Source organism: Cydia fagiglandana, chromosome 24 (genome assembly GCF_963556715.1).
Source record: "Cydia fagiglandana chromosome 24, ilCydFagi1.1, whole genome shotgun sequence".
NCBI lineage: Eukaryota > Metazoa > Arthropoda > Insecta > Lepidoptera > Tortricidae > Cydia > Cydia fagiglandana.
Genome location: NC_085955.1, coordinates 5,166,845 through 5,190,539, shown reverse-complemented (window position 1 = coordinate 5,190,539; position 23,695 = coordinate 5,166,845). Strand labels below are relative to the sequence as shown.

The window sequence follows — 23,695 nt, the reverse complement described above, 5'->3', positions numbered from 1 at the left end:
ACATAAGTTCCGAAAAACTCATTGGTACGAGCCGGGCTTTGATTACCAGTTATCAGCCTGTCAGTCAAATAATCAATAAAGAATAATTATCAAAGTCAAATGGCGTTCTAACAGTTTTAATTTTCAGTCGAAAGATGGCAGTAAATGTACTGTGGTTACATAATTTACCACGACAGTAACTCTCTATTTCAAATTCTCTTTGACAGTTGTGAGGCTACTGGACCTTAACCACACCCCGGACACTGGCGATCAAATGTATGAAACAAACGCGTTCCTACGCACACAGAGAAGCTCGTGTAGGTGAACGCGTACCATGCTTGTGTGAGTGAGATAAGACGTGCGAGGGTTCTCGCCAGTTTGTTGTCAAGTTCGATGACCTCAATGACTCAAAACTCATTGCGCGAATTAGGAAGAAATAAGAATCGTATTATGTTGTAAGGTATCTAAGCTCAATTTATACAATAGTTTCCTATTTTGAATCAGTATAAACAAAGTACTTAACGAAAATTTCGTAAGGAAATTCAGGTCACCAACATATTACATTACGTAAGTTGTAAACATGATTTTTTGTTCATATAGATATTGTATTGGTTTCAGTGTGATCTGATAGGTTTTGTAAATATTTGTTTAATATTTTAATATTTTACGTGGTCTTCGCTCTGCGCACCGCGTCGTCGCGTCCTTGCCAGCCGGTAACTGTGAGGTAACCGAGAGCGGGTGGGCGGCACTTTCAACGGGAGGCAGGGAGTGTCCATACTGTACGTTAGTACTCTTTATTATACTGTGCCTTAACAATCATAATTTCACAAACTCTGTAAAGTCAGGGGTGCGAAACTCCTGACTTCGGCCAAACTCGGCTCGGCTCGGCTCAGCATTGCTCCGAGCAATTATTAAGGTTGAAACCACTTGACGTCCCTTTGCGTGCACAACCACAGATAAGATAATGGCTTGAATTTTGGCAACCCTAAATAGCCGAAAGGGATAGTGCATGTATATAAGAAAGGGACAGCATGATTCGACCCTGAACCGCTGCCAAACTTCGGTTTTGTAGGAAGTTTCCTTTCTGTACAATACAAATACTCTTTATTGCACACCTCATTACAGAAAACAATACAAATAATACAGGAAGAAGAGGTTAAACAACAGGCGGTCTTATAGCTAAAAAGCGATCTCTTCCAGACAACCTTTAGGTAGCGGAAATTAATAAATTTATGTCATGTCAGTAGGTGTTTCATATTCAATATTAGAATTTTAGCACAGAAAAACACAATACAAAACAGTATAACTTAGGCAGTAAGTAATAGTAATAGCCTTTATTTCATGCGTTTTTGTTATTTTTACACTTTCTTTGTTATTATACTTATTTATTAAATTATTAATTTTTAACTTTTATTGTTTTTCAATTTATTTTATTCATTTGCATGCCGCGTGTGCGGAAAAGGCCTCCCCCAGTTTTTCCCATTCCTTCCTATTCTGTGCTGTTCTCCACCAGAATCTATCGAAATTTCGTATCTCATCTCTCCATCTAGTATTCGGTTTTTTCTGTTTTCTCGGTGTGTCTATTGGTAACCATTCTGTGACATGTTTGGTCCACCGGTTATCTGTAGTGCGACATACATGGCCAGCCCAGGCCCATTTACTCTTTTTTATTGCCTGTGTTACATCTTTTACTCCAGTTTTCTCTCTTATAACTTCATTTCTGATTCTGTCTTTAATTTGAATTTTTAGCATGGACCGTTCCATTGCCCTTTGACAAATCTTCAGTTTATGTGTGTGTTTCTTGGTGACCAGTATTTTTTCCACGCTCTACTAATTCTGTAGTCTACTTCCTTGTCGAGTCTGTCTTTGAAGGAAACTATCTGTCCCAGGTATGTGAAATCTTCAGCATATTCCATATTGTTTCTTCCAAGCTTTATTGGTATTTTATCTCCATTAGTAATAATTTTGCATTTTTTCATGTTCATTGCTAAGCCTGCTTCCTTGTATGCTGTGTCAAATTCTAGGATCATTTCCTCCAGTATTTTTGGTTTTTCGGCCACAATTAGAACGTCATCCGCAAACCGTAGGTTATTTATGTACTTCCCATTTATATTTATACCTTTGTTTTCCTATTCTAGTACTCTAAATATGGCCTCTAGGCATGCGTTGAACAGTGTCGGAGAGATAGGGTATCCTTGCTTTACGCCTTTTTGCAACCTGAATGGCTCACCATATTTATCTGTTTTTATTCTGGCCTTGCTATGTTGGTATATCCGTTTTAGTATGTTGACATACTTTACCTCTAGGCCCTGTTCTTCAAGTGTTTTGAATAGAAATTTATGGTCTATCGAGTTAAAGGCCTTTGTAAAATCTATAAACGCAATGTATATATCTTTATTTTGGTATTCTGTGCCTTTCTCTATAAGTTGGTTAAGCGTATGTAGGTGATCCATTGTGCTGTAATTTGACCGAAATCCAGCTTGTTCCACTGGCTGGTGTTCTTCTAGTGTATTTTGTATTCTTTTGGTCATCACTGTCATGAATAGTTTATAGATGCAGGCAGTACTATTATTTAATTCTATTCTGTGGTAAAGTGTGAATGGTATTTTGACTCACCGGTGTATCTGTACTTGGTCAGTATCTTGACGAACTCGAAGCAGTCGTAGCCGAGCATCAGAACTAGTCTATTTTCCAAATCTCGGTCGTCAGCGGCGTCATCAAGTGCCTAAAACCAAAAAAATATGTTTGTAAATTGTACACAAACATGACATGAAATAAATGGATTATATCTATATCACGTATGTGTGGATGTTGCCTGAATCGGAAACATATGTGCATATATACATTGCCAAAGCAAGTGCTACCATCTATCGTTCTCGTCGGTACGTTTCCTTGTGCATAGTAGGTTCTGCCATCTTGTGGGCTACATCGGAAGCATAAACGACACAATTACGCCTCGCGCGAAAAATCTCACGGCTCCTATGCTGCCCCCTATAGTTCAAACACGGGGCCTATAATTAATGTAAAATACATCCCAAAGTTTTGAATCCTTTACAGCGTTCGTGGTCAACGGGTGACTGAGGAAAAATATATTCACCTCTGTCAACACTCCGCTCCCACGACTCCGCGGGCTTGGTCACCTGGAGAGGATGGGGGAGGATCGTGCTGTGAGAAGAGCGTATGTGGGGCACCCGGGGGGAAAATGTCCGTCTGGGCGTCCCAGATACCGCTGGAGTGACGAAGCCCAAAAAGACCTGCCCGCCCTCGGAATACCCAACTGGCGCGAAGTGGCGCAGAATAGGGCAGAGTTGCGCTCTCTTGTGTCAGAGGCCAAGATCCTTTTTGGGTCACTGGGCCAGTGATGTATGTATGTATTTATGTCAACACTATAAAGTGCCTAGGTGCCTACTATAAAGTGTCTCACAGCTGGGCAAAGGCCTCGACACAAATATGAAACAAAAACTATAAATCACTGTATTTATTACCACGAAAATATCGCTAGACCTGATTTGGGGTTGTGCACAAATCACGCGAGGTGTTTTCGGCTACTTTTTGACCAGATTTGTGCACAAGCCCTTTGAGATAGCAAGGCATCAGGAAAATATACCGAAAGTTGCTCCTGTAGCCAATAGGCGTTGATATTCATTAGATACATAACTGCTACACTTGGGCTAAACTTCAGATTGTTCATATCTTACCTTAAGTACTTCGCTAGATTTGGCCTGCGACAGCATAGCGTCAGGGAAATGTCTGGAGAGCCGTCTTTGTAGCCAATAGGCATCAATGTCCATTGGATAAATAACTGTGTTCCTAGGCTCCTACTCTTCTAAGACTACATAAAGTCACAGTATATAAATGTGTCCCGTCGATTTATTTGTTTTTGTATGACTTACCTTAAGTACTTCGCTAGATTTGGCCTGCGACAGCATAGCATCAGGGAAATGCCTGGAGAGCCGTCTTTGTAGCCAATAGGCATCAATGTCCATTGGGTGGATGACTGTGTCGCGCCGCTTGTGTGACTGCTCCTCTGACAGCTAAAAAACACAAGATTATGTTAGCTTCTTTCACTTAAACTTGCCCGCCAGTCAAACTAGGAGATTCTGAATTGCCGCAACCATCCTGCGTCAAATACCTTGGGTTTTACTTGGATCGAAGGATGACCTGGAAGGAACATATAAAGCACAAACGAGGAGAAGTCAATAACAGATTCAGAAAACTACTATAGCTCCTTGGTAGACAATCCGCACTATCTCTGAGCAACAAATTAAGAGTATATTGCTCAATCATCAAACCAATCTGGACATATGGGATTCAGATATGGTCTTCTACTAACAAATCAAACATCCTATTTATTTAGATATTTAATTCAGGCAACAAGGCCCATATTACAAATACCTTACAGACTAACATACATATGTATTTTATAAACTTAAAACTAAACACTATTTAGACGACAAAACGGCGTGGCTCCGTTGTGTCGGCTGCTCTTGTGTCGGATTCGGCAGTTTGCCCCGGAACCTCCGAAACACGACACCTTTCGGCCAGAAGTCGGCGCACTCGATGGTCCCCTGCAGCGGTCGCGGCACGCGCACCACAAAAGAGTTGAAGTGCACGTAGTGGCGCGATCGAAGTTGGAACACCCTCAGCGTGTAGCCGGTCTTCTGGTGTACATACTCCACCACAAAAGAACCTCCTATGCCTTCAAAGAGCCCAAAATAATATTTTAAGGGTTTTGTGCGCTGCACCTTGGTTCACTTGTAACAGTGAACCAAGTTAAACTTACATTAGCGTGTATGGCGTTCCGTTTGCCCTCGCCATCGCTGTCCTCTTCTGCGCTACTCTCCTTCTCTTTCTCATTGTCTGTCCCTTCCCCTTCTTCCCTGTCTTCCTCGCGAACCTGCAAAAAAAAAACAGTTAGGATTCTTTTGTTTTACTCTAAATAGAAAGCAGGGATGTTGCGGATGCAGATTTTTTGACATTATGCGGATGCGGATGCAGATGCGGATGTTGAAAATAATGCGGATGCGGATGCGAATATTCGCAACATCCCTGATAGAAAGCACCGCCGTCATCGTAAATATCTCCTAATATGGAATATTACGCGAAACTCTGCGTAGGGGGCGTTACTACTAGAGATGCCCCGAATAGTGAATTTGGCCGAATACCGATTCGGCATGAAATGCGAACATTTTGAGTCACAATTATTATGAAATCTGTTCGCCAACAAATCGCAACGTTTGCTAACATATATTTTTATGTAGAACATAATCAATTAATGTAATTATAGGTAGAGTCAATCAAATCAGACCCATGATAAAAATAAAATATTCTGTAATCAACAAATGCTCAAAAACGTACCATGATATTTAACTAACTTTCCAAGAATACATTATACCTATACCTAGTTTTTGGTTATTTTTAGTGTAATTTTTCTTTTTAGGTAGGTGCAACAGGTATTCGGCCGAATAGTAGGCAACATTCGGCAGAACGTCGAATATTCGGCCAAGTGGCCGAATAGGCCGAATACCGAATAGTTGCCGAATATTCGTGGCATCCCTAATTACTACCACAATCCATCACAATCTGGGGGTTTACCGCCAAACAAGAAAATCGAAATTTCGTCATCTAACCTCTATCACTCTTGTATATTCGAGCGATAAAGAGGCAAATAACAAAATTTAGATTTTCGTGTTTCCCGGTAGGCTCTTGTTAACAAACCTCCTTGATGCATCAATGTCATATTTTATTGTCTGTGAAAACTTGTCAAAAAACAGTTTAAGGCAGTGTATAAGTTACTCTATGGTTTACTAGCTAGCTTAGTATTGCACTCTGGCGGCAGAACATTGCAATAATACCAGCAGGGAGACACTCCTCCCTTCGTGCGGCTCCGTTCGGCTCAGCATTGCTTCAAGGAATTATTAGGGTTGGCACCACTCCTCCTCCTCCTTTTGCGTGCACGACCACAGATAAGATAATCACTTAAATTTTCACAACCCTAAATAATCGAAAGGGATAGTGCCATACATTATAGTTCATTTTTTTAGCATTAGAAATAAGGTAAACAATCTTGATGTGTCTTTTAATTGAAAAACACATTTTAAAAATAAGTTACGGCAAATATGTAACAATTTATGAATCTAATACGACCATTTATATTCTTCTGCTTTCATAAATAATAGATACTGATTTTTAAAAAGCGTTTTTCAATTAAAAGGCATGTCGAGATCGCTTACCTTCTTTCAAGTTCTTTCTAATGCTAAAAAACGAACTATAGAAAGGGACATCATGTTTCGTCCCCGAGCTGTCAAACTTCGGTTTTGTAGGAAGTGTCCTTTCTGTACGGTGTCGGTAGTACTATTATTTCTCCTCACCTCTCCGTATGCATCCTCATCATCTTCGTCTGAGGACTCCTCGAACTGCACATTGATGCCGTATGTCTCGTCGATCTCGGTCTTGCCCTCTGTCGGCGAGCTGATATTGAAGTCGGTTATTTTCTTGCCTGTGAAAAAAAGTTTGGAGTTAATAATTGCACATTTAGTTTATTGACTGTAATAAAGCCTGTGCCAGACGGTAGACAACCACAGTTTCTGCAATGTCGCCTTGGTAGAAGCGCGGCTGTCTATAGTTCGTTTTTTTTAGCATTAGAAAGAACTTGCAGGAAGGCAAGCGATCTTGACATGTCTTTTAATTGAAAAACGCTTTTTATAAATCAAAAACTATTACTTATGAAAGCAGAAGAATATAAATGATCGTTTTAGGTTCATAATTGTTACATATTTGCCGTAACTTATTTTTAAAACGTGTTTTTCAATTAAAAGAAACATCAAGATTGTTTACCTTATTACTAATACTAAAAAAAACGAACTATACATGGTTTACAACAAGCCCTAATTTGTATGGTTGGCAGAGCATGCCTGTCTACCAAGGGCGTTTAAAGGTCATGCAGAATTAGTTTTCAACCACTTGCTACATGGCTTAAAACCGCTGTCGTTCTACCAAGGTCATGTTGCTGGAACTGTGGTTGTCTACCGTCTGGCACAGGCTTAAATCCAGTGTAGAAGAGTGGTGTTAAAGTTTGGCGGGTTCAAAGATCGGGTTATTGCTGAGAGGTCCGGACACTTGCCATAGCAATGCTAACACACAAAATTTCGTAAAATAGACTCGCTATTTTGAAGAGCGGAGTGAAGATTTATGTTCTGAGTTTCGTTCACTGTAGAAAAATACACGTGAGGTCTGCTTATACCTTAGTGAGGTTAAATAAACCGAGTTACTGTTTTGGGCTTTCAAGGGAAGGGAATGCCATTTCATTTCGTGTTAATGACGATTTCGCCTTATCGAGGTTCCACTACATGAAAAGAGATGCAACACAAAGGGATAAATATGGCCATGTGTGTTGATGGCAGTATTATTAATGTAGTCATATTTTCTTACCTAAGTTGACCAGCAGTGCAAATCTGTCATCTGGGATAGGTCCGAGGAGTAGCTCTATCTCTTTCTTTTTCTCAGGGTCTTTCAGTCTGTCATTCTTCAGCACAACTAGTACCTGTGAACAAAAATAAGATTAGTATTTGTTATGGAGTTGGGCGAGTCGAGTGGCGACCATGGGGGGAAGAGCGTCCTCAACGTAGACCCAAGATGCGTTGGAACGACGACATCAAAAGGACTGCGGGGAAGAATGAAGGAGTCCTACACCCGCAGGGTAGAAAAAGGCTAAAGAGAGAGATGGAGTTGGGCGGGAGATATTGCTAGGCAGAGTGATGGCAGGCGGACCAAATTGTTGACAGATTGGTGGCCACTTTCGGATGAAAGAAGCGCTTTCCGTTGGCTCTTTGGGTGGATGAGATTCGAAAAATCGCGGGGCACTTTTGGATGAGACTAGCCCAGGACCAGGAGACTAGGAGGCCTATGCTCAGCAGTGGGCGACTGAAGGCTAAACAATGATGACGAGTATTTGTTATAGCTCTGCTTATTAAAACAAATACAGAGTGCCCAAAACCCCTCTTTTTCAGTGGCATAGCGTGAACTAATCTAGCCGTGGGCGAAGTCGCATCTGTGAGGCCCTTTTCTTTCAATGTGCCCGAAGGGGCCTCACGCGAGGCCCCTCTTGTGCGCGAGGCCGTGGGCGACGGCCCACTTCGCCCACGCCTAGTTACGCCACTGCTCTTTTTGTATGAACCACCACATTTAGTTGAGTTGACTAAATGGATTGGCTAGCCTAATCTGGTAAGTAGATTAGTGTAATATATTCCTCACCTAACTACTACACCACTACTACTAGTACTACTACTATAAACTATAAGACTAGCGGGCGCAGCACGGTTCCATTTTTATCGACTATCACTATGCGCGTCCCTTTCGCACTAACATACTTGTTAGAACGTGACAGGCATGGTGACAAGCGATAAAAACGCGACCGTGCTACGCCGCTAGGACTATAAGAATAAAAACAAACATCAAAGATGCGCTCACACAAGCCCTTAAGCTCAAATGGCAATGGGCAGGGCATATTTCAAGATATACAGATAAACGATGGACAACACTAACAACAAGATGGAAAGGACCATTACCAGCAAAGAGGAAAGCTGGCAAACCAGTCAAACGGTGGCCCGATGACATAATAGAGGTTGCAGGAAAAGACTGGATGTACCATGCCAAACACAGACATTTATGGAAGAAATGGGAGGAGGCCTTTACCCAAACGGGATCCATACCTCATGAAAGGAGGAAAATCAACAGAAACAACTACAGCATATAAACATATTTTAACAGAAACTAAATAATTTGTATTAGTTATGGAAATAAAGAGGCTATAATAATAATAATTCCTCACCTCATCACAGGCTCCACAAAGAATGTCTCTCGGCTGGTCTCCAAGGGAACCCTGCATGAAGGACAGCAGCAGTTCATACGCATGTCTAGTGTGCTGTGCCCGGGGACGGTATATTGCTCCAGTGTTCTCGTCCGCCCAGGCGGCGCGGTTGCCTTTGGACTTTGATAGCTCATATGATGCCTCGTCACGTTTCTGTCGTCTGGGGAGATGGGAAATTATATTGTATAGTATAGATACGATAATATTAACATATAACAGTGACACAATACACAATTACACATATATTTAATTTTTAATATTAATATTTATTCTGTTGTTAAGCAAAATGTGAGACGCAAATACAGATAGGACCAAGAAATTGGATACCCTTAGACACTGCTGAAAAGTCAAATTATTGTTGTGAAAAGACTTGACTTGTGTCTAGAACTCAGTTAGTTTGACCGATTGACAGAGAGGGAGCACTCTCTGTAGTTACCGAGCAGACACAAGCCTAGAAAATACAGTTAACCTATAAACAAAATAATCTTGCTTGGTGCTTAAACAAGTAACATGTTTACAATACTCACTTCACTTTCCGCTCCTCGGCCTTATCTGGTTTCGTGCGCTGAGCACGGTCGCCCATACGCGTTCCCGTGAGCTTGCCAGACAGCGAGAGAACCTCTCCCGTTGCCTCATCACGGCCGCGCCGCTCAATAAGCCGTACATCGGCTTGGAGTACGAGATTTGAATTCTACAACACAACAAACAATTGATGAATGCTTTTACGACGGGACCTTATAAGAGACGTCCTATTAAAAAGAACGAAGTATAAAAATTAATAATGATTCGTAAATTATTATGTAAAATGTAATTTCTTGCACAATAATAATGAAATTCGTTAAAGAAAATGCAAAGTAAAATACCGCTTTATACTCGTACTGCAACTGTCTAGCCGCAGCATCCGCCATGCTGCTTGTTTACTTATAAACTATCGGAAAGCACAATAACTTATTTACTTTATTAATAAATTCTAGTTAAACTTTATTTTGGAATACATATACGACGCACAAACACAAATTCGCGTCAATCAAATTGAGGTTATGATTGAAATTGAAACGCCATCTTTGCTTGCAATATGACAGCTGAATTTTTCAAGTTGCAATACTTATTTAAGCCCTTGCTAGACGGTCGCTGAAAAGCCTTTAGACCAACTTCAGACCTTCAGACCGTCTGACTTATCCTCTAGCCGCCCATCATTGGCCACAGCATCTTTGCAGATGATAGTTGCAGCGACTAAAGAAAGTATTTTGAGGAGGTAGTCTACAGTCTACATCGACTGCGATGACTGTATAGACCAATGGCCGATCGGCACTTCTTGCCGCATCGATCACAGACGTGTCTTGACTCCTGGGGTGGTCCAGCAGCTCTGCGATTTCGTTTCTGCCTGAGTTGGTCCAGCCAGAGCTCGTCATGCTTTGTCATGCCTTCTCTAGCCGCCAATCCTCTAGCCGCCCAGAAACCTATAAAAAGGTCGCCTGTTCTATTTTAATTTGAACTTTGTTTGGACAGAATAAAATTTCATTTTGCTTGGCAGGGTTTGACATACGGGCGGCTAGAAGTTATAAGCTCCATATAGCTTTGGTATAACTGGTCAAGAAGATAATGTCAGTAGAACAAGCGGCAAATTTGAAAAATTTAGGCGCGAAGGGATATCGTATCATAGAAAATTTGAATTTCGCGTCTTTTTCTACTGACAAGATTTGCTTGACCGTCTATATCTTTGGTCTATATTAAAGTGGTAACCGCACCCATATCTGTTATCTGGGCTATAACCGCGAAAATCGAAGTTCGCAAATTGCGGGCATTTTTCTCTGTCAGTCTAATTACGCCTCCATTGGAGTAAAAGAGAAAGATCCCCACAATTTGCGCATTTCGGTTATCGCGGTAGCCGCTCCGTTTCTCGCTCTCACTTGTGGGTATCTCGTCCTCGTCATAAACATAGATGATTCATCATTGAAGCATTGCTATAGTTGTGATGTAATAACGCAAGGTTAACGTTTGTATTTAGTAATATTTTTGCAATATTTAGGCCCACTTGCACCTTCTCAATAACCCGGGGTTAAGCGGTTAAACTGTTAACTCAGTGTCAAATTGTACTGGTAATCATGGTACCTCCATGTTTAACCGGTTAACCCCAGGTTAGTGGAATGGTGCAAGTGGGCCTTAGCAGTTTAGCACAACACCAATGATATTGACGTAAGGTCAATGACCTCTCTTGAGGGTTGTCACTTGAAAGATTATACTACGTCTGAGATAAAAGAAATACCTAATTATAAAATAACAAATCATAAGTACAATGTTCAGGGATTGGTACTTAGTACTGCGCCTGATTTGCGGCACAAGAGAATGTTTCTGCGTAGCAAAATAGTAAAAGTTTTTGCTTAATGCTCATGCTTCTGATACTTCAGTCAGTCAAGGCCAGCTGTCGCCACGCGCGGATGTGTGTTACCGCATTGCCTCGTTTCAATATCCACAAATAAATTCTATTGTAGCCTATTTGCCGTAATCGTGTCGGGCACAAGGCCTTAATATGGTGTATCGTATCATTGATGTGTATTAAGTATACAATTTTATTGTTTGTTATCATCACGGTGCAGTTTTTATGATTATTTTAATAGTATAATCCATCATGTGCTATAGTGCGTGAATCGTAAGATCGGCGTAGGAAGATAACAAATCTAAAACAGTCGTCTTAAAACAAAAAAGTTTTAAGTTCGTGGCAGCCCTGACAGATCGATGACGCTTGAAGTCAACGTTCGCAGCGAGAACGAACAACGCGAGCGACGAGCGAGCGAAGTAGAAGTGAATGAGTTTGTTTTGTGGGGCCCCTTGACTTGTGTGCGCGCACTACACTCGCCAGTGACAGTTGTGCCAGGACAAACAATAACAAAAAGCGATTAAAAGCCAATAAACAAGATGGCGGCACCATCAAGTGGCAGTGGTAATTTAGTTGAGGAATTTGAAGAATCATTTCAGGTAAGCAACGACGCTAGTTAATTTTTAATTGTCGTACAATTGCGTTTTCATTCATAACCTCCTAAAATTATTCTGTGTTGACAACTGTCAAAATATACTATCGCTACCAACATACAGGATCTAATCATACCGTGGCCGGTGTTGCGTTCAGTCGAAGCTTCATAAGCGAAATTCATTCATTTATCCCAAAACGCCAAGAACATTAGTGTGTACGTGACCTGATTTGACTTATGCATCTTTTACTGCTCGTGAAGGGATTTTTGTTGGAAGCGCATCGTCTCGTCGGCCATTTTACTGATAATGTTTTCACATTGTTACGAAAGATTTCTCGCGTGCTGTTAAATAAAACAGCGGACTAAAACAGTGATTTACAGTGGATTTTCATAAACAGTGTATAAGCTAATTGACGTTATTATGGAAAGTGGTTTGAGACTAGTAATTGAGACTGTGCAGTGAATGACGAAATTGTGTTGATTTTGGGACTCGAGTGTATCTGAAAACCACCATGTCTACGGCAGGGGAAGACGCGTGCAGTAATGGAGGTGTTCCAACAATACAAACCTTCCGCCCTACGTGGGATGAGTTCAAAGATTTCAACAAATTCATCCAATACATGGAGTCGAAGGGAGCCCACAAAGCTGGGCTTGCGAAAGTTATTCCTCCACCAGAATGGGTGCCCCGCAAGGCGGGATACGACCTCAATGATCTCAACATCACTATCCCCTCGCCTATATGTCAAGTGGTGACGGGCAAGCAAGGTTTGTTTCAACAAATAAACATCCAGAAGAAAGCTATGACAGTGAAGCAGTTTTCGATCCTGGCTAACTCTGCGAAGTACTGCACCCCGCGACACTCCAGCTACGAGGATTTGGAGAGGAAGTACTGGAAAAACGTTACGTATGTGGCTCCTATATATGGTGCTGATGTCAATGGCAGCATCACCGATCCAGACGTAAAAGAATGGAACATAAATCACCTCGGCACCATTCTGGACTTTGTCAACTCCGACTACGGCATCGAAATTGATGGAGTCAACACAGCATACCTTTACTTTGGTATGTGGAAGACTACATTCGCTTGGCACACTGAAGACATGGACCTCTACTCAATAAACTATCTGCATTTTGGAGAGCCGAAAACATGGTACTGCATACCCCCAGAACATGGGAAGAGATTTGAAAGAATTGCCTCCGGTTTCTTCCCAACATCAGCCAAGACTTGCCAAGCCTTTTTAAGACATAAAATGACCTTGATCTCACCACAAATCTTAAAACAGTACTCGGTTCCAATAAATAAAATAACACAAGAAGCTGGAGAGATTATGATCACATTCCCGTATGGCTATCACGCTGGTTTCAATCACGGCTTCAACTGTGCAGAGTCAACTAACTTTGCAGCTCCAAGATGGGTTGAGTATGGCAAACGAGCAACACAGTGTACATGCAGCAATGACATGGTCAAAATATCTATGGATACCTTTGTGAAGAGATTCCAGCCTGACAGATATGAGCTATGGCTTAAAGGCCAAGACATTGGCTGCCACCCGGAGCAGCCCGAGAAGATGGTCCCCGCTCCGCATCCTTCAGGCCAAGACATATTGTGCAACAAGAATAACACGGAATTACCAGAGTCATTTATAGAGGCTGAAGAGGAGGGCTTGAAGAAAAAGAAGCGTCACCCGCTCCATCTTAAAAGAGCTATGGCTAGTAAGAGCATTTCTGAAGGTGCTATTGCTGTTTCTATTCTCGGAGAAGATGTCATGGATGATGCAGAAATGACCATGGCAGAAGGTGATCTGGATATGATGACTTCCATGAAGCGCCGACATCTCCCAATGGAACCTGATGACACACAACTTGATGCCCTTGAAGATATCTGGCTAAAAGGAGATGAAATGGACCCATCTGAGGCACAGCTACCCGATATAGGTTACATTGACTCAGACAGAGATTCTGATTATGAAGAACCCAAGAGTAAAAAAGAAAAATCTAAAGGGAAGAGCAGAAAGAGTGTTGGCAAGAAAGAAACTAAAGCTAAAGTTAAAAATGAGACAGAAAAAGATGAAGAGACGAGTGAGGAGAAAAAGAAAGCGCCACCTACTCCAAAAACAAAAGGTGGTCGTAAGGTTAAGACCAAAAAACTATCCAGTGAACAACTTGAAGATATGGCCGCTCTTGTTTCCACCTGGGAGTCACCACCACATGAAGCTGCTATCAGTCCAAAGACAGAGGAGAAGGTTGACAGTGTTGGAGATCCATTACATCTAGGTCCACCATTGCCATCTACTACTGGTGAGACTTCAGTCCCACCAGTGAAGAAAGAGAAAAAGAAACGAAAACCGGCAGAAAAGACAGAGAAAGAGGAAAAACCAAAAAAGGAAAAAGTCAAGAAAGAACCCGTAAAAAAGACTCCTAAACCGAAGAAGGAACCAGTTGAGGGCGAAGTACAACGCAAGCCGAGAAAACCGCGAACACCCAAAAAGAACCCTAACTTTGCATACAACTCTCCGTTACAACCAATAATGTCCAGTCCAAAATTGTATGCCCATCACAATCCGCCAAAAACTTACCAAGCAATCCCACAGAGTCAGAAAAGCTACACAACTCTACCACAGAATCTGAACACTCCAGAATATGGCCACAAATCTGTACCGAAGGAAACTCCAAAGTCCTCAGCACCATCCACAATCCAAAGCACACCAGTGAAGACCTACACCAGCACAATAATCGACCAACAACGCGTCCCAGCAGTTATACAACCCATCAAAAAGGACCCAAATGAATTTGTAAGCGAATTCCAAAAATTCTTAACCCAGACAAACAAATCGCCACCACCATGTTACCGGAACACTAGCTCTAAACGAAAACCGGCAGAAAAGCCGCCACAAAAGACGAAAACGCCGGAAAAACCAACAGAATGGCAACCTATAGGTCAATATAACGACAATATGTTTATGGAGAATCCTGTTGATTTCCGAACAGCAATGCAGAATGCAGCAGATAGATTGCAGCCTACACAACAGCAGTTAAACCCTGACAGATCTCAATGGCGACCAGAGTTATATTACCAGCAAAGTGTGCAGCAGCCACAGCAAAACTACCCCCCCATGTACGGGCAGTTGCCCTCACAGTCACCATATTACAGAACGTATCATTCACCATACTATTTTCCGTAATAGTATTAAGTAAATTAACTATAGCGTTTCAAATTAATTTATAATGCACTTAATGTGTTTAGATATATGTCAATGTAGAGCCACCGAATGGAGTTAAGTTGTATCAGATGTAATTCCAAATTTCTTATACAAAAACCTTTTTTTATATCTCTTGGCACTGGTCCCACCGCGAGCTAGTAAGCTATGAGCTATCGGCTATAAACACGAACAAAAGATAAGCACTCCCGTGTAAATAAAAGAGACACGGCGATATTTATAGTTACTCGCCCAGCGGTGAGCTATAAATATCGCCGTGTCTCTTTTATTTACACGGGAGTGCTTATCTTTTGTTCGTGTTTATAGCCGATAGCTCATAGCTTACTAGCTCGCGGTGGGACCAGTGCCTAACTCGATATCATAAAGAAGAAATAAAAGTGTTTTTGTTCTGGTTTATAATTTAACAAAAATATATTTTGTTTTGTATCAGATCAGAACACATCTAGAGATATATCAAGATCAAATCTGCAGCGATATTAATAGCCCAAACTGTGCCAGTGTTATTTTAAACGTCTATGAAATCCTGACTTATAAATAACACTAGCACAGTCTGTGCTGTCAAGATCGTTGCAGAGTTATCTTGGTCTAAATTTAGCTAACAAATCAAAGTTGGTAACTAAGAAAGGTAAAAAATTATGTTGTAAAAAAGGTTTTTGCTATATTTTTTTTGGATAATGCTTGCATCCAATGGTTTTGAAGTAAGCTAATATGTGGCTTTCCGTCACAGAAGGGCCCTTCTCTGGTGGAAAGTGTGTTTAGCTTTCATCTTAATTTATATGTCTGTATCTTTAGGTATTTAAATAAAAGTAATCAAAATCCACCCTTAGCCAGTTGAGGGTAGATGAAAACATGATCAAATAATGTAGGTTAAAGTCAGGTGACTGACCCAGGCGGTTTTGTATTTGGTTGGTTAACCAATAAATGTTGTAACTGCCCGAAAATGTACAAATTATTTGTTTACTTTTATTTAAATACCTAAAGATACAGAGTATATATGTCGGCGGCCGATCGTAAGATCAGGCAGATCGTAATGTTCCTGTGTAATGTTTTGACGATAGTCACATTAAACCAATATATAGGCAGGATAGGTTCATTATTAGGTTGCTTCAGATGCCGGGGCTCCGTCGACTCAGGGAACGAGTTAAAGATTTTCACGTTTCACGATATGCCTGATTTTACGATCGGCCGCCGACATATACATGTTACTTCACATAGCGCTAGAAAGTAGGTGTAGACGTAAGGTTAGCAAAAATATCTATGTTGATAGATAAATAATTAAAGACTTCATAATTATAGCTATATTATGTGTGAGAGTGGTTTAATGATGTAAATTTTAAATAAATCTCTTGTATTAATTGATCTAATAAATGATTCAGTTTTAATGTCTATATGTTTATTATTTAACTTGTTAGTGACCTATTATAGCACATTACGATACTCGTACGAAAAGTAAGAAATTCACGAGTGGCTATAAATTAAACACGACCGAAGGGAGTGTTTTAAATCGACACGAGTTGATAATTACCTTTTCGCACGTGTATTGTACAACGTTTTGCAGTACAAATGGCCCTTTAAATTTTCGACATGCACGTATTGTGCCAATTACCGCGCTAGGGCGGTAAAGTAGCACCATATGTACTGTAAATTTTTTTTCATCACACTTGCTCGGAAAAGATGTATTTACACGTAGGGCTTGCGGGCGGGAAATTGAAATTTTCGCCCTAGGGCGGAAAAAATCTTTTCCGAGCAAGTGTGATGAAAAACACTTATTTACACGTAGGGCTTGCGGGCGGGAAATTGAAATTTTCGCCCTAGGGCGGAAAAGTGTTTTATACAGAAGTTTGTTTTTATTAATTCTCCTTTTTTTCCTTACAAGTGTGATGAAAAACATTGTGTGTGCCACGGGCGGTAAAGAAATTCCGAACTCGTGAACATTTTAAGCCCTCGCTTCGCGTCGGGCTTAAAATTGACACTCGTTCGTAATTTCTTATTTCCCGCCCTTAATACACAATGTACTATTGACTTGCTAGTTACCTAGGTAGATAGGTAAAGTCAACCAATTTGATTCCTAGCCACTGTAGAACCATTTCGCTTTAACTGTTAAGGTTCCGTCACACAGCCGTATTCCGGGCGGGGCGTGAGCGTTTTATATGTAAAAGCGGCGCGCCCCGCTCACGCGCCGCCCGTAAAAGGCACCTGTGTGACGGAGCCTTTAGACGTAAGACGATACGTCAGATAAATACAAGTTAAATGATTCATTATGATTATGACATGGTTCTGTGGTGGCCTAGGAATCAAATTGACTGTACTTCGAATGCAGTCTTATCTTGGTCTAACTCTATTCCGACCTGTATGTAACTAACTATGTAATGGAATCTAAGGTAACTAATTAACCATCTTCCAACGATCATAGCCTCATGAAAATTGGCAGCTGTATGTAGTTCTGATGACAATACAATAATATGGTACTGTCGAACTGATCTGATGATGGAGACAGGAGGTGGCCATAGGAACGTCGACCTGTATGTAACTAACTATGTAATGGAATCTAAGGTAACTAATTTAACCATCTTCCAACGATCATAGCGTCATGAAAATTGGCAGCTGTATGTAGTTCTGATGACAATACAATAATATGGTACTGTCGAACTGATCTGATGATGGAGACAGGAGGTGGCCATAGGAACGTCGACCTGTATGTAACTATGTAATGGAATCTAAGGTAACTAATTTAACCATCTTCCAACGATCATAGCGTCATGAAAATTGGCAGCTGTATGTAGTTCTGATGACAATACAATAATATGGTACTGTCGAACTGATCTGATGATGGAGACAGGAGGTGGCCATAGGAACGTCGACCTGTATGTAACTATGTAATGGAATCTAAGGTAACTAATTTAACCATCTTCCAAGGACCGTAGCGTTATGAAAATTGGCAGCTGTATGTAGTTCTGATGACAATACAATAATATGGTACTTTCGAACTGATCTGATGATGGAGACAGGAGGTGGCCATAGGAACGTCGACCTGTATGTAACTATGTAATGGAATCTAAGGTAACTAATTCAACCATCTTCCAAGGACCGTAGCGTTATGAAAATTGGCAGCTGTATGTAGTTCTGATGACAATACAATAATATGGTACTTTCGAACTGATCTGATGATGGAGACAGGAGGTGGCCATAGGAACGTCGACCTGTATGTAACTATGTAATGGAATCTAAGGTAACTAATTCAACCATCTTCCAAGGACCGTAGCGTTATGAAAATTGGCAGCTGTATGTAGTTCTGATGACAATACAATAATATGGTACTTTCGAACTGATCTGATGATGGAGACAGGAGGTGGCCATAGGAACTCTGTGATGAAACAACGCAACCTAATTGTGTTAGGGATTTTTAGAATTGTCTCGATGAGTATTAGTTGTCTGTCGTGAGAAAAGTACAGTCAGCGATAAAAGCTTGTACCAAAAATGAAATTTTTGCCAAATACTTATTCATTCCATACGTATAGATAGGTATTATAGATAACAGTAATCAAGTAGGTATTATCACTATTATCAGTTATCTTTCCACTCAACTGGTGGCCCTTCTATTCATATCACGTTGGTGGCAAAGAAGCGTACGACCTACCGGAAAGTAAATGGTCACCCACTCACCACTACGGACGCCTGCAACTCTAGAGATGTTGCCTAAAGGGGCCCACTGATTAACAGTCCGCCGGACGGTATCGGCCTGTCAGTTATTCGGAACTGTCAAAATTTTGTCCTAACTGACAGGCCGATACCGTCCGGCGGACTGTTAATCAGTGGGCCCTTTTACAGGACAGATCTTAATATAATAAGTTTTGATACCACCTATTCAGTGCTAATCACGACACGCTGTCGTTTTGCCTCTACGACGCATTTCCGCTACATGCCGGGAAACCCATGTTATCTGCTACAACCGTAGCTCAGCGGTGAAACACACTTTCTTATCGCATGCACCAATCAGCGTGAGTTATCAAGAGTACGCGTCCAGTGCAGTGCTACGGCGTAGCACACTGATGCGCGTAGCGTCGTAGGTCGTAGCGCCGTAGAAGGAAACTGTAGCACATATAGATAGATAGTAGGGTCTTAGATAGATAATCTGTTTGTTTGCCACATTCAGGGCCAAGAAACCGACTGTCGGGTACACTGTTCGTAGCGACTACGCGCTACATACGGCGAAACCGTGGCTACACGCTACGAGCGTAACCCGTTAACCAATAAATGTTATAACTATTAGTGATGTACCGACTATTGATTTGGCCGACTAATCGGCGCTCGGATAGCCGATTAGTCGGCTAGTCGGCCAGATCATTAGCTTGGCCTAACTTCGGTTCAAATGCATTATAAAAACAATCGTTTCACCCCTTTCGTCGCGCTATTTTCATACTACGACCGCACAATCTGACATAAAAAACCGACCACAAGGTCAATAATTTCGAACAAAAGTTTTCATAAGCACCCTAAATAAAAAATTGGGTAAAATAGGTAAAAAGCTTATGAAAATATGCGCTGTTTACTTCTTTTTGCCCTGCTTTTCTGACACTTATAAAGTGCCGACTAATCGGCCATTTTTGCCGACTACAAATGAGACCGGATAGTCGGTACATCCCTAATACTTAACTACCAAAAAATGTACAAATTATTTGTTGAATTTTATTTAAATACCTAAAGATACAGAGTATAGTATGGAGACGGCCGCTATATGACGGCACCGCTATCCTAGGAAAACCGATGTTTATGTCGGCGGCCGATCGTGAGATCAGGCATATCGTGAAATTCCTAGGCATATCGTGAAACGTGAAAATCTCTAACTAGAACCCTGAGTCGACGGAGCCCCGCTACGCGGGGCTCCTATTTCTGGACAGTTTGCCCTCGGGCATCTGAAGCAATCTAACGAACCTATCCTACCTATACATATATTGGTTTCATGTGACTATCGTCAAAACATTAGCAACATTACGATCTGCCTGATCTTACGATTGGCCGTCGGCCGTCGGCATTTATACGGAGTGTATTTGCACGCAGGCATGTCTGAACGTGCTGACGAAGCAGGAAGCGTCGCCCAGCGTGGAGAAGGAAGAGGTGAAGGTGGAGGTGGAGCGGTTCATTGACCTCGCCAGGCAGATGGAGGCGTTCTTCCTGCAAAAGAGGTATTACAGGCTCAAAACTACGGCTTGCGGGCCACATGTGGCCCAAATTTAAATAATATCCTATAACTCTATCTTTTAGTACCTATAGTCAAAGTGACCAAATATATCGTAACGTAACACACCTTTGTTACTAGAGATAGTAGAGATGCAACGGATAGTTGTTTGGCCGGATACCGGATATTGGGCCTGACCATCGGCCTAATATTCGGTATCCGGCCGCCGAATATTTGCCCGGCGGAACTATACCTACATTTCGGTTTTTCAGGTGCGCATTGTGCAGGTTTTGACCTATTTCGTAGTTAACGTTCGATGAGTGCGCGTGCGAGTGAAATGTTTAAATTGTTTTAAAATAATAAACGAGTACGATTATGACCTACGACCTACGACTATGACTGTTTCTTATTCCAATTTTGTTTACTCCGAAACCAAGCAATGTTACTATCCGGTATCCGGCCGGATAGTAGGTCACTATCCGGTATCAGGCCGGATGTTAAAATAATGGCCGGATACCCGATATTAATCGAATATCCGGTGCATCTCTATTTGTTACCATACAAATAAATAAAGATGTGTTGTTAATGCTTATTTTCTTGCTGATTGTACAGCCGTTTTACTTGACGCACAAAATTTGGATCTGATTTTGTTACACGTGCAAGTTACGTTACGAAAGAAGAATAATTTATTGCATTATATATAGGTACTAACCTATACACGGTGTAACATGAGGAAACCCAAAAATTTTAACAGCGTGTTCCTGATAAAATGTTTTTTCTTGGCGAAATTGGCCTAAACTCATTATTTTTTTTCCTTCTTTTGACTTCAGAAATGCGTGGTTAATATCTTTCGCATTCCTCGTGAGCACCATGTATGTAATGCAAGACTTTATACTTTTTTGTTTCTATAAACTAAGCTTAAATGAATTCCCCAGGTTCCTCCTCTCAGCGATGAAGCCCGAGCTCCTCGTGCGCGAGGACAACAACGAGTTGAAATGCGAGCTGCAGCGTAAAGAAGAGCTTCTCCGCCGGCACTACGACAAAATTAGCCAATGGCAGACATTGTTGGCTGATCTACAGGTAACAGACAAAATTTGCCAGTGGCAGACCTTGCTGGCTGATCTACAGGTAACAGATAAGGAATTTTAGCCAGTGGCAGACCTTGCTGGCTGATCTACAGGTAACAGACAAAATTAGCCAGTGGCAGACCTTGCGGGCTGATCTACAGGTAACTAATTTGCAAAATTAGCCAATGGCATGGCAGACTTCGCTGGCTGATCTACAGGTAACTGATTAGCCAATGGCAGACATTGCTGGCTGATCTACAGGTAACTGATTAGCCAATGGCAGGCATTGCTGGCTGATCTACAGGTAACAGACACAATTAGCCAGTGGCAGACCTTGCTGGCTGATCTACAGGTAACTGACAAAATTAGCCAGTGGCAGACCTTGCTGGCTGATCTACAGGTAACTGATTAGCCAATGGCAGGCATTGCTGGCAGATCTACAGGTAACTGACAAAATTAGCCAGTGGCAGACCTTGCTGGGTGATCCACAGGTAACTGATTTGAAAAATTAGCTAGTGGCATGGCCGATCTACAGGTAACTGATTTGCAAAATTAGCCAATGGCAGACCTTGCTGGCTGATCTACAGGTAACTGATTTGAAAAATTAGCCAGTGGCAGACCTTGCTGGCTGATCTGCAGGTAACTTATTTGCAAAATAGTGGTTTGCGTTACAAGGGATCAAAGTCAAAGGTAATGATTTTACCCGACCTTACCTTAGGCCCCTCGCCCAGGGCAACTTTTTGTAGCGATGCTGTCGCGCGTTTACTAAACGCTTGTTTCATACATTTGTTCGCCAGTGTCCGAGGTGTGTCGCGACTGTATCTGTGCGAACGCGCCACAGCATCGCTACAAAAAGTCGCCGTGGGCGAGGGGCCTTACATATAGATAATTAATTTAAATGAATTCGCGACGCGAACATAAGTAAAACAACATTCGACCTCAACGAGCGTTTGGTTCAAAGCACTTCATTTCGGAGAGACTTTGATTTTTACAAGCTTTTACTTTTAAGATAGCTTCATATGTGTGCAATAGGGGATATTACTGCAATGTTCTGCCGCCAGAGTGCAGCACTGTAAATTCATAGACTAACTTATACATACTGTGCCTTAAACTGTTTTTGACAAGTTTTAACAGACAATAAAATATGACATTGATGCACCAAGGCGGTTTGTTAACAAGGGCTTACCGGTAAACGCGAAAATCTAAATTTAGTTATCTGCCTCTTTATCGCTCGGATATGCAAGAGTGATAGAGAGGTAACATAACGAAATTTCGATATTCTTGTTTCGCAGTAGACCCCCAGATTGAGACAGATAGTGGTAGTGGCGCTACTTACGCAGTTTCGCGTAATATTCCCTATTATTTTTAAATCGCTGCTTCTTTTACTCGAGTTACATAGTGTGTGTTTTGACAGGGCCACGCGGTGTACAACAAGTGTCAAACGGCGCCACCGCTGCAGCAGGCCGCGTCTCCGATGCAACCCTGCGGAGTGCAGCAAAGTGTCCAGGTACGTTCTATCAGGCGTGGCTCACTCCGCGATTTCGTCGCTTTGCTACAGGTAGCTAAAAGTACAGCCGTTCCACTCCAATTTTGGTAGCCGCGCGTGGGACTGTCGCCACCTAGCGGCTATATCTGTCCTGATCGTAACAGACGCGTTTTGTTAGAGAGTGAATCTTCTGTACCTAGTACTATTATTTATTCTGTATCCATAGTAGCAAAATCGTTTTGTCAGTTCGAAATAAGAAACTGATTTGACTAGTAGTCAAATACACGGCAAGTTTTGCTTAGCTTAGGGTCTACATATTTGTGTAAGATTGTCTCCGAATATTTATTTATTTATTTACGCCTTAGGCTCAACAGATGGCAGCAGCGGCCGCGGCGCAGCAAGCAGCATTGCAGCAACAGGCGTTGCAACAGCAGCAGGTACCGCGGCCCCCGCTCCCGCCCGCATACCCCGCTGTACCCCGCCGGTAGCGACACTAGCGACCTCTAAACACACATATCAGGATTGCACCGATTTCAGTTCATTGGAGTTAGAGCTGATTTAAGGCCTGTGCAGACCGGCTTGCGTGTGCGTGACGTGCACGTGAGCGTGCGCTAAAATGTTGGAGCCGCACACGTCACGCAAGCGGTGTGCCGTCTCTTGTAAGAATCTGTATACTACAACGCCGCACGCACACGTACACGTCACGCACACGCAGCCGGTGTGCACAGGCCTTTAGACGGCGCGTGAACTCGTATGCGATTTTAGTTACATTGAGGACTATTGGTTACATCCAATTCAGCCAACCAATCAAATGCCGCAATGTAATGAAACTCGCATGCGAGTTCTTCCATCGACTAAATAAGCCTTTAGGGAAGTAGGAAACTTACAGAGCGATAGACTATTTTTTAAATTGAATTAGGTAGTAGCCGAG

At 41.8% G+C, this 23,695-nt stretch overlaps 3 protein-coding genes across 3 annotated transcripts in view; 2 read left to right on the top strand and 1 right to left on the bottom strand.

Annotated features, from left to right (window-relative positions):
* The window catches only part of LOC134676198 (U5 small nuclear ribonucleoprotein 200 kDa helicase), a 67,172-nt gene extending 57,299 nt beyond the window's left edge, over positions 1-9,873 (bottom strand). Inside the window, exons 1-8 of the mRNA XM_063534527.1 lie at positions 9,712-9,873; positions 9,376-9,539; positions 8,810-9,008; positions 7,411-7,522; positions 6,351-6,478; positions 4,763-4,876; positions 3,873-4,013; positions 2,596-2,704 (exon numbers count right to left, since the gene is read on the bottom strand). Of these exons, the coding sequence (XP_063390597.1) occupies positions 2,596-2,704; positions 3,873-4,013; positions 4,763-4,876; positions 6,351-6,478; positions 7,411-7,522; positions 8,810-9,008; positions 9,376-9,539; positions 9,712-9,756 (1,012 nt within the window). The 5' untranslated portion in view covers positions 9,757-9,873. The remainder of the gene's footprint in view (positions 1-2,595; positions 2,705-3,872; positions 4,014-4,762; positions 4,877-6,350; positions 6,479-7,410; positions 7,523-8,809; positions 9,009-9,375; positions 9,540-9,711) is intronic.
* The window catches only part of LOC134676164 (unextended protein), a 304,119-nt gene that overhangs the window by 138,649 nt on the left and 141,775 nt on the right, over positions 1-23,695 (top strand). The gene's annotated exons all lie outside the window — the stretch shown is intronic.
* Positions 12,093-23,284, top strand: LOC134676554 (probable lysine-specific demethylase 4B). Its single transcript, XM_063534945.1, has 6 exons — positions 12,093-14,995; positions 18,905-18,986; positions 20,094-20,218; positions 21,147-21,291; positions 22,693-22,785; positions 23,130-23,284. Exons 1-6 carry the CDS (start codon positions 12,330-12,332, stop codon positions 23,250-23,252), a joined length of 3,234 nt encoding a protein of 1,077 aa, XP_063391015.1. The 5' UTR covers positions 12,093-12,329; the 3' UTR covers positions 23,253-23,284.